This window comes from Sardina pilchardus, chromosome 24, assembly GCF_963854185.1.
Source record: "Sardina pilchardus chromosome 24, fSarPil1.1, whole genome shotgun sequence".
Lineage (NCBI taxonomy): Eukaryota > Metazoa > Chordata > Actinopteri > Clupeiformes > Clupeidae > Sardina > Sardina pilchardus.
Window position 1 is genome coordinate 16160702 of NC_085017.1, and position 18102 is coordinate 16178803.

The 18102-nt window shown below is 46.4% G+C and overlaps 1 protein-coding gene across 1 annotated transcript in view; it reads right to left on the minus strand.

Annotated features, from left to right (window-relative positions):
* crybg2 (crystallin beta-gamma domain containing 2) overlaps positions 1-4926 on the minus strand; it is a 31634-nt gene extending 26708 nt beyond the window's left edge. Inside the window, exon 1 of the mRNA XM_062528971.1 lies at positions 3424-4926. Coding sequence (XP_062384955.1) covers positions 3424-4751 — 1328 coding nt within the window. The 5' untranslated portion in view covers positions 4752-4926. The remainder of the gene's footprint in view (positions 1-3423) is intronic.
* Positions 4927-18102: the final 13176 nt, after the last annotated feature.

Genomic DNA, 18102 nt, shown 5'->3' on the forward strand with positions numbered 1-18102 from the left:
AAACTAACACGACTTCCTGCGCAATGGCTGACTGCACCTTTAATGTAAAAAATTGTGAAAGCAAATTGACAAATTTGCAGCAAAATTATGGCAGTAGATAAACACGGCCACCAGAAATAAAGAATTGGCAAAAAGGATCGGACTACCAAATGTATACACCGAAACTAGATTCCCACTTGACTTACAACAAAGAGGCATATCTTGGAGCTAACACATGACAAAATAACAGCTAAAATAAAAAAATATCTTTCTGTTATGATATGCACACTTGCCTTTTTCTGCTATGGGATACGAAGGGTCAGTGGAATAGCAGTAGCATCACCACCCGACCATTAGCTGGTCCGAGTCTATTTCCTTAACCCGCTGTTGCAAATCTGTATCTCTTTTAACAAAGTGTGACTGCTCAACATCGAGCACCTTTATATGCATGAGCCTTGGGCACAGCCCTGGGATTTGTATGTACGAGCAATTAGAAGCCTTTCCCACATTGAGTAGGCTGAATTACCTTACATAACTGGCAAGCAGCAATGTGATGCCAACCAGAAACTACCTGAATTAAATGTGGTTTTACACACCATACCAGACCAGCACACCATTAGCAATACAATGTCTCTGTTGTTACTGGCAGTTGAGTTATACCTGAAGCACCAGTTTGCAGTGGCACAATGGCACTGCTATGAGTATGTATACACACAATGGACTACTTCACTTCCATAAAATCACTACCATTCACTGTTTTGCTATCTGAAAGTTAAAGGCAAAGATTTGGTTACATTTAAAGATTTCGTTCCAGCTTCCCAAAAGGCTGTTGACATATGAGCTCTGTAGCCAATCAAATCAAGTCTCTCCCTTCTATGCTTCTGAGGCACTGCGTTGATTGGCTGAGATATTTACGGCTCGACCCAAGCTTCTATGTTTGAAGTCCAATTCACACCAAAGATTTCCAAGGTGACGAGACCGAGTTGCAGCGGTGTGAATTAGAAGTTGCACGTAGTTGCAAGCCGTCGCAAGCCGTCACAAGCCGTCACAGAGCATTCAACATGTTTAGTCTAGTTATGTTAAGCCTGCACTGGATGAAGAAGTTGTTTTTAGTGCAACCAGTGAATGGACAGCAAGGGGACCATGAGTTTTAGAAAACTTGACTTGTAAGAACTGTGGACTGTACCTTTAGTTAATCAAGTCAGTTGTACTTGGGCACAAGGTTATCCTGTAAACTGTAACATACAGTATTGACGACAATCATATATCAATGTAAGGGAGGGAGGCGGAAAAAAATTAGTGTGAAACTTGACAAATGATACTAAAACTATTCATTCGGACACAAGCCCTCTCTCTGCCTCATTGTCTTTTCTTTTCCTTTCTTGTATGGGTGAGTCTAAGGGGGTCAGGTAGCTGACAGACAAAACTGACATGATAACGTCTTTCTGTAGGGTGTGGGTACAGATGGACCGGCTGATAAGGCTCGTGACTGTCATAGCCGTCAATCAACAGTTAGATCCCGCCCATTACTACACTAACATACTGGTCATAGTCTACTTGATAGTGAAGACAATTCTTTACATTCCTGATACTGACACTTTCACAATCTGACTACGTACAGTATGCATGGTCAATCTGACTACATGAAGATTTACGAATAATACTTGTAATGCAATGGTGGGAGCTATTGTTGAATGTTTTATAGTGGAATGAACAAAATCTATCTATCTATCTGACCTTCCTGTGTGTGTGTGTGTGTGTGTGTGTGTGTGTGTGTGTGTCTGTCTGTCTGTCTGTCTGTCTGTCTGTCTGTCTGTCTGTCTGTGTCTGTGTGCATGCATGCTCTTCACATATCTCTGCAACTGCTCCTGTCATCAACTTCATACTTGGTGGATGTATGGCTCGGTGACATGTCATTGTGAGTTATGTTGACGACTGTAATGTTGATTGGATGTGAAATGTTGACGATGTTATAAAATGTTGATTTTAACCTCTCCTATATCGTAACAGATAGGTGCTATCTGTGGTTTCTATATTACAGAGGTCAAAATCCAATATGGGTGCTTCAATAGTTGCCACTAAACGTACACTATGCAGGTTTAGGTATTTTTTTGTGACTGTAGAGCTCCCTCTACAGTCTAGATTATCTAGATTTTGTTCTGCTGTTGTAAATAGCAAACATATTGTGACTTCCCCTGTAAACAGGCAAAGTCTCCAAAGAGCTATATCTACTGACAAGGTAATGTTTTGCGATTCGCACGAGATTTGTCGGGCCACCACACCACTTCTCGGAGTTGCATGGCTGGTTTTCTCGTTTCTTGTTATGTTAAGGTGAATATCTCGTAGTGTACCTTTAATGCTTTGAACTGAAATGTTGTAAAAACAAAAACAAAACGCTTGAAAAGCCTACCGTAGTAAAAATTGAAACTAACTCAAAAAACCATCTCCTGCATCACCCAGAGCTCATGTTCTTATCTCTGCATAAGAATAGAATATCTATCAGGTGTATCTTTTTTTATCAGACATTTCTAGAACATATTTCTCTTCATGCGTCAGTAAAAAAACTCTTTAGACTCATCAGCTGCTTAGCCATGACACATCTGATTCTGTGCCGAAGCACATCCTTCAAAGAACAGCCCTAGAACTCCTTGGTGTGCATCCAAGCATGCACATCCATGTAAGGGTGAGGCTGCACCTTTGGCATTCTTTATTGGGGCCAAACCTATAAGTCATCAGCCTATCTAATACAGTATCTACCCTCAGTGGTGACCCACTCTTGGAGATCCATTGCCTGTGGGGTCATAAAAGTAGCTTTGCCCACTCCCAAGGGAGACCAAAGTCCCGCTCGTAAAACCTGAATGCATACGTTGATTTTTTACGTTTTTATGAATCTCCCACTCTCACTGCAGATTAGACTTGCTGATATTTACATAATCTGACAGGTGACTTCATGGCATGTGTGAGTGTAGTAGTGAAAACGTACACACATGCGTGAGAATGCCCATGACATTCTCCCTTATATAAAGCTCAAAAATAAGCTAATTTTGCGGCCAAAACACATAAAATGTCATCGCTTATCAGATGACTTGCTCGAAGGTAGTGTAAGAGTCCTGTGCCTCACACACAATTCACACATAACATCAATAGAATATAGCACTAGCACTGTAAGAAACATCAAGTGTCTTTACCAAGCATGCTTAAACTGGAAAAAAACATCTCACTCCCATTTCATATCAGTACTTGCAAAACAGCCATTTACAAACCCAAATTGCTTTTGTTGACAGAAGAATACAACAGTATTGACAATCTATACATTGATAAATACTAAAATATTGAAACTCCAGATGCAGTTTCACTGCCAGCGACTGACAGCATCACATGATGTGTAGGCTATTTATCTATGACAGTGCATATAAGTGACAGCTAACAAACTTGATGCCTTACCTGTGTTGCTTTGGGAGTCCAGTGCCTGTCAAGTGTGAAGGAGTTGCGCTCGCCAGCCCGTCTGAGAATGCACGGCTTCCAGGCTCCTCCATGCAGGGGACAGCAGCCTCTGGCCCAGGGTCAGTTGTGAGGAGTGCCACGCGTGTAGCTTCTGTAGTGATGGCAGCGTGCCGGAGTGTAGTGCTGGGTGGTTCACTCTGCCACTGTGTGGGCTGTTCTGGGTTGCCCTGCCCTATTGTTCCTGTGGAAGGTAGTGTGTCTGCACTACTGGCAGCGGCGGTGGGTGTTTCTTGTGCGCCTGCTTGCTGCATGTGCGTTTCTGCCTCCATGTGTCTGTGTGTTTGTTTTTCGGCGTCCGGGAGCCGCGTGTGTGCTGGGGGCGTTTGGCCAGCGTCTGCTGCGCGGCTGGTGAGGTGTGCGGGACTGGGGTGGGTCTCGGGCAGGTTATTGGTGGATTCTGCCCCCACGCTGCACTCATTTTCTGTTATCTTACCCCGGGCTTGGGGGAGGGGCTTTGTCCCAGAGTCAGGGAACGTTGCCAGGCAGCAGCTGTTGAGTGACGCTCCCCACACCCTCTCCTTTGCGAGTTCCTGGGAAGGAGGGGCCGGGTCACATTCCGGTGCCTCGCACACCTGACCAACCGGTGTGGCTGGTTCCCATGGAAGAACGAGAGAGCTGTGCACAGGCCTCCCTGCTTCCACCTCCTCTTGCTTCATCTCCCCAATTGTTTGTGAGACAACCCCCTGTTGTGTATGGCTCTCTCTATCCATTGAGCAATTATTGTTACACATTTCTTCAGGGATTTCCTTCGGGTCAACACCTCTCTGCTGCACTGGCACAATAGATTTACTCACCTCCACTTGGCTGACCATAGTGGCTTCCCCTGACCTGACCTCGATCCTTTTGTCCATAACACCACTGAATGCATCTTCTGTTTGTCTATGTTGGTTTTCGTCAAAACTCTGAGGGACGACTCTGGGGGCATCAACTGCTGCAGGTTCAGAACAGACAATGTCTGGCTCCATGTTTAGACACTGAGGAATGTCGGTGATTACCACATTCTGATCTCCATCAACGCCTTCTCCTTTGTCACTCATCAGTGGATTTGCAACATGACTTATTTTCTCTCCCACAAAGCTGTTCCTCGGAATACTAGGTACATGACATTCTATAGCTATCAGATCTGTCAAAGAAGCTAATTCCGTCTTGCTTTGTTGTGCAGCATCTGCTATGGCTCCATCCGCAAGCACTGCTTTTTGGCCAGTGACAGCATCCTGAATCCCCACCAGTGTATTATCAACATTGCATATGTCAGTCGACGCCTCCATACTCTCTTCAAATAAGGTTTTGCCATGTAATGGAGCTTCTGTACTCAGTAGTTCCTTTATGACAACAAAACCTGTTACCTCTTCCAATGCTGGTGTTGCAAGGTGTTCAACAACTCCAGTTGACTTGTCAAAACTCCCAACACATTTTTCAGTTGACAATGAACCAAATGAAGTCATGCAGGTATTTTTGTCTGATGCTCCATCCTTTGCCTCAGTTCTGCCCACTTCCCCTGGCATAGTCCTTGGATCGGTTGGAGCATCTGGTCTGGCCTCTGCACTGGTCTCGGCTTCATAATTCATGTGCTTTTCGATCCCAATGGTACTCTCTTGTTCTTTCACCATTGTTTCGCGGACTTCAACTGTAGAGACGCGATGGGACTCTGAGGCGGCAGTACGAGAGAAAAGGGGGTTTATATTGGCAAGTGTGGACCTGGAGGCATGGGATGGCATGGCATGGGAATAAATAATGGGAGGATCAGATAGGAAATACATATCAGGTGGAACAAGTCCTCTGGCTCGAAATGTCTTAGTATCGGGGGAACGGCAATGCGAAAGAGAGGGGTCTGATTCCTTGTTCCTAAGTAGATTGCTGGAGTCACAGGTCAAGTTCTCCACCTCAGGTAAATTGGAATGTGAAAAGGATTCCAAACTACTTCTATTGTTGTCAGAGTGAGACACTCCTGAGGCATCTGAGCATTCCAGAGTGCTGGAGGCAGTGGTGCTTGCTACATCTGGGCATGGCTGGTCAGACTCTGACAGAGTAGAGTCAGTGGCCTGAGGGATGCAGGTCAAACCAGCAGGTTCAAATTCTGCTGACTCAGGGAGGACTGGTTCAGAGCCAGGACATTCAGGCTGCAGAAGGTCAAGTACACTGAGATTATGCTGAGGTAAGTTACTGGGGCATGTTTCAGTTTCAAAATAATTTCCACTGACATAAGAATTAGGGGCGGATATTACATTTGCAGAGCTAAGCTGTAAAGGCTCTTCGGGCACGGGCATGGTGTCATCATGAGGACAGGCGATATCACTGTGGCTAACAGAAGAAGTCACGTCAGTGTTAGCAACTGTTTTGCCCTCACTTGAGACCATAGTGTCAGTTGTACTATCAGAGGAGTTAGCTTCAATGTAGGTGACAACAATACTGGAAATATCTGTATCACTGGGAAATGGGATGTCAGACGGGACAACTGGAATTTCACTTTCTGGACTGGTGATGTTGGCAGCAACAGAAGAGTTGTCATTTTCATCAGGAACAGAAGGCTCAACAGTGGAAATATTGGAAATATTCATGTCCGTGGTGGCAGGAGTGATTTCAGTGCTAGGGGAGAATGTGGTAGGGTTAGAAGCTGTAATATCAGCACTGTGAAGCTCTGTGATGTCAGAGGTGGTAACAGCGACATCAGCAGATGCAAGAGTGATGTCAGCATCCGGAATACTGACGTCAGTGCTGATAACATTATTGATTATGCCAGGATTCAGAGCCGTGATGTCAGTAGTGGTCTCGGTGGTCTCACATTCCACCAGAGTGTTATTATTTGGAGAAATCATGTCAGCCGCAATTTCTGCAGAGTAAGAAATGCAGCTTGCAGTTGTATCAATGATGTCTGCATTAGGAATGCTGATGTCAGTGCTGACTGCATAACTGACTATGTCAGGATTTGGAGCCGTGATGTAAGCGGTGGGCTCAGTGATGTCAAGTTCTGGCATCAGGGTGTCAGCATTGGGAGCAATCATGTCAGCAGCAAGTTCTACAGTGTTAGAAGTGCTATTGTTGATAGCAATTTCTTCACAACAGTCTGCTTTTGGAATGACAACGTCTGTGTTTATAAGAGTAATATCAGTAACAAGCTTGTCACCATAAGAGGTGTAGGACGTTGTCAGACTTTGGCCAACAGTGGAAATATTGGAAATATTCATGCCAGTGACGGCAGGAGTGATTTCAGCGCTAAGGGAGGACATGGTAGGGTTGGGAGCTGCAATATCAGCACTGTGAAGCTCTGTGATGTCAGAGGTGGTAACAGCCACATCAGCAGATGCAACAGTGATGTCAGCGTCCGGAATGCTGACGTCAGTGCTGATAACATTATTGATTATGCCAGGATCCAGAGCAGTGATGTCAGCAGTGGTCTCAGTGGTCTCACATTCCGACATGGGTGTGTCATTATTCTGAGAAATCATGTCAGCCGCAATTTCGGCAGAGTAATAAATGCTGCTTGCAGTTGTATCAATGATGTCTGCCTTAATGCTGATGTCAGTGCTGACTGCATAACTGACTATGTCAGGATTTGGAGCCGTGATGTAAGCGGTGGGCTCAGTGATGTCAAGTTCTGGCATCAAGGTGTCAGCATTGGGAGCAATCATGTCAGCAGCAAGTTCTACAGTGTTAGAAGTGCTATTATTGTTGATAGCAATTTCTTCACAATAGTCTGCTTTTGGAATGACAACGTCTGTGTTTAGAGTAGTAACATCAGTGACAGCCTTGTCACCATCAGAGGTGCAGGGCTTTGTGAGACTTTGATCAATAGTAGAAATATTGGGAATATTAATGTCAGTGGTTGCAAGAGTGATTTCACTGCTAGGAGAGGATGTGGTAGGGTTAGGAGCTGTAATATCAGCACTGTGAAGCTCTGAGGTGTCAGAGGTGGTAACAGCGACATCAGCAGATGCAAGAGTGATGTCAGCGTCCGGAATGCTGATGTCAGTGCTGATAACATTATTGATTATGCCAGGATCCCGAGTGGTGATGTCAGCAGTGGTCTCGGAGTTCTCACATTCCGCCAGGGTGTTATTATTTGGAGAAATCATGTCAGCCGCAATTTCTGCAGAGTAAGAAATGCAGCTTGCAGTTGTATCAATGATGTCTGCCTTAATGCTGATGTCAGTGCTGACTGCATAACTGACTATGTCAGGATTTGGAGCAGTGATGTAAGCGGTGGGCTCAGTGATGTCAAGTTCTGGCATCAAGGTGTCAGCACTGGGAGCAATCATGTCAGCAGCAAGTTCTACAGTGTTAGAAGTGCTATTGTTGATAGCAATTTCTTCACAACAGTCTGCTTTTGGAATGACAACGTCTGTGTTTATAAGAGTAATATCAGTAACAAGCTTGTCACCATAAGAGGTGTAGGACGTTGTCAGACTTTGGCCAACAGTGGAAATATTGGAAATATTCATGCCAGTGACGGCAGGAGTGATTTCAGCGCTAAGGGAGGACATGGTAGGGTTGGGAGCTGCAATATCAGCACTGTGAAGCTCTGTGATGTCAGAGGTGGTAACAGCCACATCAGCAGATGCAACAGTGATGTCAGCGTCCGGAATGCTGACGTCAGTGCTGATAACATTATTGATTATGCCAGGATCCAGAGCAGTGATGTCAGCAGTGGTCTCAGTGGTCTCACATTCCGACATGGGTGTGTCATTATTCTGAGAAATCATGTCAGCCGCAATTTCGGCAGAGTAATAAATGCTGCTTGCAGTTGTATCAATGATGTTGTCTGCCTTAATGCTGATGTCAGTGCTGACTGCATAACTGACTATGTCAGGATTTGGAGCCGTGATGTAAGCGGCGGGCTCAGTGATGTCAAGTTCTGGCATCAAGGTGTCAGCATTGGGAGCAATCATGTCATCGGCAAGTTCTACAGTGTTAGAAGTGCTATTATTGTTGATAGCAATTTCTTCACAACAGTCTGCTTTTGGAATGACAATGTCTGTGTTTATAGGAGTAACATCAGTGACAAGCTTGTCACCATAAGAGGTGCAGGGCTTTGTGAGACTTTGGCCAACAGTAGAAATATTGGGAATATTAATGTCAGTGGTTGTAGGAGTGATTTCAGCGCTAAGGGAGGATGTAGCAGGGTTAGGAGCTGTGATATCAGCACTGTGAAGCTCTGTGGTGTCAGAGGTGGTAACAGTGACATCAGCAGATGCAACAGTGATGTCAGCATCTGGAAAGTTGATGTCAGTGCTGATAACACTATTGATTATGCCAGGATCCTGAGCTGTGATGTCAGCAGTGGTCTCAGTGGTCTCACATTCCACCAGAGTGTTATTATTTGGAGAAATCATGTCAGCCGCAATTTCTGCAGAGTAAGAAGTGCAGCTTGCAGTTGTGTCAATGATGTCTGCCTTAATGCTGATGCCAGTGCTGACCGCATAACTGACTATGTCAGGATTTGGAGCGGTGATGTAAGCGGTGGGCTCAGTGATGTCAAGTCCTGGCATCAAGGTGTCAGCATTGGGAGCAATCATGTCAGCAGCAAGTTCTACAGTGTTAGAAGTGCTATTATTGTTGATAGCAATTTCTTCACAACAGTCTGCTTTTGGAATGACAACGTCTGTGTTTATAGGAGTAACATCAGTGACAAGCTTGTCACCATAAGAGGTGCAGGACGTTGTCAGACTTTGGCCAACAGTGGAAATATTGGAAATATTAATGTCAGTGGTTGCAGGAGTGATTTCAGCGCTAAGGGAGGACATGGTAGGGTTAGGAGCTGTAATATCTGTATATGCTGTATATGCACTGTGAAGCTCTGTGGTGTCAGAGGTGGTAACAGCGACATCAGCAGAAGTAAGAGTGATGTCAGCGTCCGGAATGCTGATGTCAGTGCTGATAATATTATTGATTATGCCAGGACCCGGAACAGTGACGTCAGCAGTGGTCTCGGTGGTCTCACATTCCGACATGGGGGTGTAATTATTTGAAAACATCATGTCAGTAGGAAGTTCTGCAGAGTTTGAAGTGCTGTTGGCAGCTACACCAGTAGTGCCTGTTTTGGGAATGGTAATGCTAGATTTTAGAACAGTAACATCAGAGACAACTCTGTCATTATCAGAGGTGCCAGGTTTTGTCAGACTCTGCCCATTATTGGAAGTAACTATGCCAACGCAGAACTTAGTGGGACCAATTTGGTCAGAGGGACTACTAGTGCAGGCTCTGGTTTCGGTTAGAGTGGCAGAGCTATGTGACTCACTAGACGAGAGAGCAGAGGATTCTGGTTGAACTAGACTTACACCTGTCATCCATTCACCAGTCTTGGTGCTATTGTCCTCCACTATTTCACATCTTGTTAGTGGAAGGACAGCCTCAGATGGCAGAGCAGCAGGTTTACTCTCAGAGGAGACCATTTTGCATTCAGGGACCTCAGTCTGTAGAGGTCCAGTATGGGGGTGAGAAGGCTCACTGACATCCTCATGAACAGGAGCAGTGGGTCTGTTTGTGCTGTTTCCACAAGTGTTGATAGTCATCAAGGCAGGAGCAGCAATGTTAGCTCGGCCACTAAAACTCTCCTCTGACTGGAGCGAAAAACTCTCCACTGTTTTCTGCGTGGGAGCGGGGACTGCCAATGAACCCTGGACTTGGGATTGGTAGGTGTGAGCAGACGGACGCTTAGTGAGATCCTGAGTGAGTTTGGTTGGCTCTGCTCCCACTTGTGTTGTCCCCGAGGCCTCCCCTGGGTCAGATACCATCAAATTAGCCTGGTCCTCCTCCTCTTGCTCCTCACTGACCACGGGGACCTCTGACACCGGTGTCTGCTGGGGGAGATCTGCTGCAGTACCTCTCTTCTTTTTCTTCCAGCCGAACGAAAACGTACCAAATTTCTTGGGCTTCTGGAGGTCATTTTCTGAGGCATGGAGTGGTTTCTAAACAGGTAAAAAGAGAAACAGAGTCACAGTGAGTGATTCAGCGAGAGATAGAAAGAGAAAAATAATTTTGGTTAAAAACTTTGATCACCTATTCGATATAGTCGGTGTAAAACAGAAAAGAACGATGACAGACACATTTAACCTGCACAATATACGGTAATCTGTGGCAGATTATGTCCAACCTTGCTAAATATCTAATGGATCAGGGTTAATCAGGGTCAACACTGAGAGCTTTTACAACACTTCTCAATCATGTTCTATTACCATAAAGGCAGATTACGTGGTCTCCTTCTTTTCTACACAAAATGTCTGGGGGTAGACACTAGACAATCAAAGATCCAAACATGTTTGGTTTGGTGCCCTCAGATGGTACTTTTCACCTGTCTCAATGACTAATATTCACTTTTCAAGTTTGATTTGACATATGGGGTGTGAACATGATTCATGGAGAGATTGAGTTACAGACCAAAGTCAAAGAAAGAGAAATATTTCATGAACGTAAACTGATTGAGAGTTGCAAGTCATCCATGCAAAAAAATCATTTAAGCGTTTAGTAATGCTCCACTTTTGCTTTCCATGGGCTCAATGTACTTAAACTGACGAGTTTAGTTCCCCCTGGACCTGAGCCAGGCACCCATAAACATTCGAGACAGGTGGGGTAGGGCATGTTGACAATGTTTTCATACATCCTGTCTGAGTCAAGGAGGAATTATTTTCCGATAAAAGATAGAAAGGCAACAACTATAAATTGCTCAGAACAACTGGGCATGCCATGCCATGCACCCACTGATAACAGAGAGAGAATATGAAGTCAGACAGAGGAGTGTTCTGTCTGTCAGTGAGGTAAGAATGTGGGTGGAGTGCTTCAGAATTCCTCAATGAGGGGAGTCCCCAAAAACTGGTAACAGAAACATCAAATTAACAGGCATGCCAAACAAAAGAAGAGAGAGAGGAGGAGAAAGTAAGAGAGAGAGAGAGAGAGAGAGAGATAGAGAGAGAGAGAGAGACCTTTAGAAATGTATTCACAAGAATCCTGACTCACTGGTCCACAGACAAGCAAACACACAACCACAGATGTATCCAATAAAACAAAATCACAACCAAACACATACAGTGCGGGAGGACATGTATTTGATACCTTGCTAAAGTTGCCTAAAAAGGGAAATTTAAAATCATCATTTGACAATTGATCTTAATCAATAAATGCCTTAATTAATAAAATGAGTAAAAATTAAACCGCTAAGGACACCAATTTTCTTTGTGATGGAAGAATGTATTGTAAATAAATAAATGTTCTTCCTTAAATGCTAGGGGGCATAAGTACAGTATTTGACCCCTATGAGCAACATCATCACATACCCTTCACCATAGCTAGAGATTGGCATGGTGTTTTTTTCCAGTTAGCCTATTAGCCTGTTTTATGCTCATTGAGCTCAATGCAAATCAAAAAGGCTAATAGGCCAACTGGAAAAAACACCGTGCATGTGTTACACTTATGAAGTATTTACTCCATTTGGTGACATATTTAATGAGTGTGGATATTCTGAAAGAATATAAGAGTTCCGTATGGTTCAGCAAAGTGTTTTACTTGAGTCTCAGATTTAAACTGACAAATTCAATACATGACAAGTTCAATACTTGTACAATATACAATATATAAATAACAGTATGACTTAGGCTATATAGTGCAATTATAATAATAATGATAGCAATAACAACAACATATAAATACAACGTCTAAATCTCTATTACTACGATCGTCTTTATGTGCAAACGACCCCGCTGCCATGGCAACGATAAACTAAATCGCTCAGCTGCTAGTCAGCTGTTTCACTCGGACAGTTGACATTTTACCGTCATCAAGGACGGTTCAGAAACAGTAGGCGATAACATTTCATTTTACTGCCCTGTTGTTGCCATTATTACATTTCTATGTAATAGTGGAGACAAGTGTTAACACCTGACCACTCACACTCAATTTGGCAAAGGAATTAGGCTACCGATGTTCAGGGCATGCTAGCACTAGCAATCTAACATTAATGTTCCGGTTTTAACAAATCGCTACATTAACAATCACTCGCAACATATTTACTATGAGTGACAAAATTACAGTTCCAATACCGAACAAGATAGACTGTTACATTGTTCTGATACACATTCATATGTGAACCCACCTGAAAGAATATAAGAGTTCCGTATGGTTCAGCAAAGTGTTTTACTTGAGTCTCAGATTTAAACTGACGAACTCCGTTCGAACCCACAGCTTTAAACTTACAGGTGGTCGCGTGGCTGGAATGTTAGGGTATACTAAATAGGGAGTGTCTGCAACATACTTAAAGGCTATAGATTAAACATAAACACTTAGCCTACTATATAACTAATAAGAGTACAGTATTATACTCTATGTGCCACACTCTCCCCCACTTTTAAAAATGTCTCCTGACATTCAGGGCTGTCCTTGAAAGGACTGCACACACCTACTGTATATAGAACACACTCTATAGCAAATGCACTGAAAACAACAACTACCAAGGCCTCCAAAGCATTAGAGGAGCTTGGAGGCTATGCCAATGGGGCACAACATTGATCTCTCCCACACCTATGTCACTGTCACTAGGCACACCTGGCACAGTGTAAGTCAGTCTCTGCGGAGGGTACCTGTGTCTTCGTGGGTACAGGTAGGGTAAGGATGCCATGGCACCGTGGTCAACCACGGCAGGGGACAGGTGGTGTGGGACCTGTGCCTGTTTTGGATGCTCCTCCAGCCCTACACTATCTGCACCAGTAGATTGGGGTGGGGACCTGTGATGCTCAGGAACATGACAGACCATGGGGATAGGTGAGTGTGGTGCATGACAGACCATGGGGATAGGTGAGTGTGGTACAGAGTCAGGGACATGTGACATGGGCAGCAGGGGCCCAGGGGCAGGGGATAAGGGCCTGGGGTCAGGGGTCAAGGGCTCAAAGGGGTCAGCATCTGGATCCAGCAAGGACTCCTCTTCTCTCCGGATGACTGAGCGACGGCTCCGCAAGGGGTATCTGAGTCCATACTCCAGCTCTGAGTCACATTCTGAGTCTGAGTCACTGTGCTCTGTCTGCCTTGTTGTGAGGGGAGGATTTGTTGGCCTCCTTATTGGCTTTTTACGGTGCACACCAGGGGCTACAGACTCAACCGGCTCCTCCACAGGTAAATGGTCACAGGGTAAGAGAAGGTTACGATGAAGCACTCTCATGCCTCCTTTACCATTCTCTGCAGTCACCTCATAGACGGGACCATCAGGAGTCTTTCTTCGAGTTACTATGTGGACCTTGTCTTCCCAGTATGATCTGAGCTTCCCGGGGCCCCCGCGCTCAGATAAGTTCCTGACCAGGACTCTGTCACCAGGTTGCAATTCATGACCGTAGATCTTTTTGTCATAGTTCAACTTGCCTCGAGCTGCCCCCTTCGTTGCTGTTTGACTGGCGATGGAATATGCCTCTCTCATCCTCTCTTGCCACTTTGCCACATAGTCCTTGTGTCCAACCCGTTGTTCACAGTCTCCAAGATTGAACAGTAGATCAATAGGGAGTCTGGGGGATCTGCCAAACAGGAGAAAATAGGGGGAATAGCCAGTTGCTTCTGAGCGGGTGCAGTTGTAAGCATGGACAACTTTGGGCAAAGAGGTCTTCCAGTCAGCTTTCTCCTCCTCTGTCAGGGTTCTTAACATGCCCAGCAGTGTCCTGTTAAACCTCTCCACCTGGCCGTTCCCCTCCGGATGATAAGGGCTGGTGTGAGACCCCCGTATATCACACAGTTCTTTCAACCTCTTGAGGAGTTGGTTGTCAAACTCCTTTCCCATGTCATGGTGGATTTTACATGGAAAACCAAATCGGAGGATGAAGTCGTTGAACAGCTTGTCTGCAACTGTCTTGCCATGCTTGTTTTTAGTCGGGTAGGCCTGTGCAAATCGGGTGAAGTGGTCCATTACCACCAGGATGTACTCAAATCCATGCTTACAGGTCTCCAGATGAAGAAAGTCAACAGACACCATCTCAAATGGGTAGGAAGTCTTAATGGATTCGAGTGGGGCTCTTGTTTGTCGCTGTGGCTTTTTCTTTTTGAGGCACTCACATTTCTTGGTGACAAACTCTTCAACATCAACATGCATTCTTGGCCAGAAGAATCTTTCTCTGATGAGGCTCAATGTTCTTTCCACCCCCAGATGTCCCATCTTCTGATGTAGCTCTTGGAATATGAGAGGGTGGAAAACACGGGGTAGAACAAGTTGGTCTTTCTCCACTGTCCTCCTGTGTAACACCCCTTCACTATTGAGGTAAAGCTTCGGCCACTGTCTTAACAGGGTGCAAACATCGGAGTCTTCCACATACAGCTCATGCTTTGCTGGCCTCTGATTACGATGGATGTACAAGAGGGTTCTGCCCACAACTGGATCTTTCTCCTGGGCTTCCCTGAGTTCTTCAGGAGTTAGGGGAGGACCTAAGGTGTCGGAGGGTGCATCGGGGACAAGCGTCAGAGCCTGGACATACACACTCTCCCATGTAGGTTCTTCTCTCCCCACTGTGACTCCAGTCATGGTGGCGCTGATGGCATCTGTCTGAATCTCCTCCGTGCACTGACCCATGAAGCTGTTGATGTCCAAAGGCATGCGTGACAGCCCGTCTGCATCTGCATTGGATTTCCCAGGCCGGTATTTAATGGTGAAGTTGAAGTCGGCCAGCTCCGCTACCCAGCGATGACCGGTGGCGTTCAGCTTCGCAGTGGTGAGAACATAGGTGAGCGGGTTGTTGTCAGTGTACACCACAAAAGATGGGGCATGGTACAGGTAATCTCTGAACCTCACACAAATGGCCCACTTCATGGCCAAAAACTCCAGCTTGCCTGAGTGCATGTGGTAATTTTTCTCAGGAGGTGTAAGAGTCCTGGAGCCATATGCAATTACCACCATTTTCCCACCTTGTCTCTGATAGAGGACCGCTCCAAGGCCATCTTGTGAGGCATCACAGTGCATGACAAATGGCTGTGTCATGTCTGGATAACCTAGGATTGGAGGAGATAACAGACAGTCAATCAACTGGTCCAACACAGACTGGTGGTGCGCCGTCCAATTAATAGGGGTGCGAGAAGACTTTTGGCTGGAATTCTTTGTTGTTTTCTTCCCTCTTCCCCTGGATACTGCGGCTGCTGGTGGGTTGGGTGAGCCTGGGCCTGGTGTGTCTCCAGAGAGGAGGGCATACAGAGGCTTTGCAACCTTTGAGAAGTCCTTAATGTATGGCCTGTAGTATGAGACAAAACCTAGGATCTGTCTCAGCTGTCCTACAGTTGCTGGCCTCCTCTCCTTTAGTGCCTGTACAGGAGCTATGTCCTTTGGGTCCATGGTATACCCATCTTCACTGACCATTCGCCCTAGGAACCTCACATTCCTCTTGAAGAGCTCACATTTGCGGGGAGTTAGTTTAACACCATGCTGCTTGTACCTTTTCAACACCATTCTCACATGCTCCAAGTGAGTTTCAAAAGAGGGGCTATGGACCAGGTTGTCATCAAGGTACGGCTGACATACTGTGTCCCTGAGACCGGCTAAGCACTCCTCCATGCTCCTCTGGAACTCGGCCGGGGCGGAGCTAAGGCCAAATGGAATTCTCGTCCACTCATAGAGGCCCCAAGGTGTGATGAAGGCAGTCAGCGGGCGACTCACCAGATCCAGGAACCCTTGGTGGTATGCTTTGCCTTGGTCGAGGACAGAGAACCAGGAACTGCCACTCAGGGAGTCCAGCATGTCTTGTATGCGAGGGATGGGGTGACGGTCTGGCACTGATTTGCTGTTCAGCTCCCTGTAGTCACAGCACAGACGAAGACTTCCATCTTTCTTCCTCACACATACCACAGGGGAAGAGTACGGGGACCTAGAGGGGGTGATCCAACCTTTGTTCAGCAGGTCCTGGAGATACTCCTTCACCTCTGTGTGGAGTGGCTTGGGGATGGACATGTACGTCCTCTGGACAGGAGCAGGGTCATGGAGTGTGATGTGCATGTTCAGTGTTGGTATACTGCCAATGTCGTTCTCGTCATACCCAAATGCTTCACACTCATCATACAAGACCTTTCTCGCTGCTTCCCTCTGATGCTCAGACAGGTGCTCCAGATCAACTGGAGGGTGCCACTTTGGTCTGTGTGTTTTTCCACAGCTGGTGTTTCCTCCCTCACTCTGCATTCCTCTGCTTCCAGGGCTCAGGCTGACGGCAGAACAGGTGACATGGTGAGTGGACATGGAGGCTGAGCCTTCCGGTTCATCGGGAGGGAGCGTGGCAGCATACACAGCCTTCACTGTATCCAGGTGGCCAAGGATGGTGCGCTGGTCTAGAACAATGGAGTGATTAGTGGTGTTGGCAATGGGAATTTGGATGAGATCCCTTCCTCTGACAGCGTCTGTCCTTATCAGGCCCTCTGTAACTTCCAGGCCATCTGGGAGTGGATGCAGGTCACTGGGACTGAAGAGGACTTCATGACCCCTGAATCTGGCTCCCAAACAGGCAGGCACAGAAATGGTTGTCACCTCGTTAGCAGACAGGTGGATTCGTCTGCGGCCTGTAGTCACCACTGCCACACTTTCATGTTGGTCTGGAGTCTGTATTAGCTTCACCACCATTCTGGCTATCCTGGGCCTGATGGAAAATGTGGTACTGACAGTCTGGATTGCTGCAGGGTCCACTCTGGAGCCAGGGCTCTGTGCTTTGACCACTTCCTCGATGACATTGTATCCTATTATAGGTCGCTCTGCCATGCCGGGGTCATCTGACACAAGGACGGGTACAGCGAGGGCCTCTGTTTCTCCCTCTGGATTGCACAACCTGAAATCCACTTCAATCCAGCCACAGAAAGGGATCTCAGTCCTGTTTGCTGCTAACCCAGTCAATGTATCTGGTCCCAGGAGTTCTTTAATGGGCCTGAGAATGGTGTGGGGGAGATGTTCAGCCCTCCAGGCATCATTGATGACAGTGGCCTGTGCTCCACTGTCCCACAAAGCTTCCACAGTGATGTCATCTATCCTGCAGCTCACCAGGCACTGTTTTCCAATGAGGCTCACTAGCTTAGTTCTTCTGTGTGGCTTCATGTAGCTTACGTGCATGGGCGTTGGTGGTGGCACGGAGGGGTGAATGCTGTTTATCTGCAGTGTTCTCTCACCTCCCTCCTTTTCAGCTCTGTGGTGGGACCTGGAGCCTGGAGCTACTGGCGGTCTCCTCTCAGTAGCCCATTCTCGTTTCCCGTCTGTCGTAATTTCCGACACCCTCGAGAGACATGGCCAGATTCCCCACAGCGGAAGCAATGATCACAGAAATCTCCTCTCTGTGCCTGTTGACATGCTGCACAGCCCCTGGGTCTTTGCCTGGCCTCTGGTCTCTCTCTTGCTGCTGGCTGATATGTGGGTGGTCTCTGTGAGCGCTGGGTGGTGGCTTCCATGGCTGCGAAGAACACTTGCCTCATATCATACATATCAGCCCTGAGCTGCTCTAGCATTAGATGGGTGGCAGAGTCTTGGGATGGAGCTGGCTTTGGCTGAGCCTGTGGCTCCTTTGCAGTCACTGAGGAGGAGCTTTTCGTGGCTGCTGGAGCTGCACTGGAGGTATCTGCCTGGATTTCACACAGACGTGCTTCTCTACCATTGGCAGATTTTCTCAGCTTCTTCTGTCTCTCTCCTTCCAGACTGGCCGC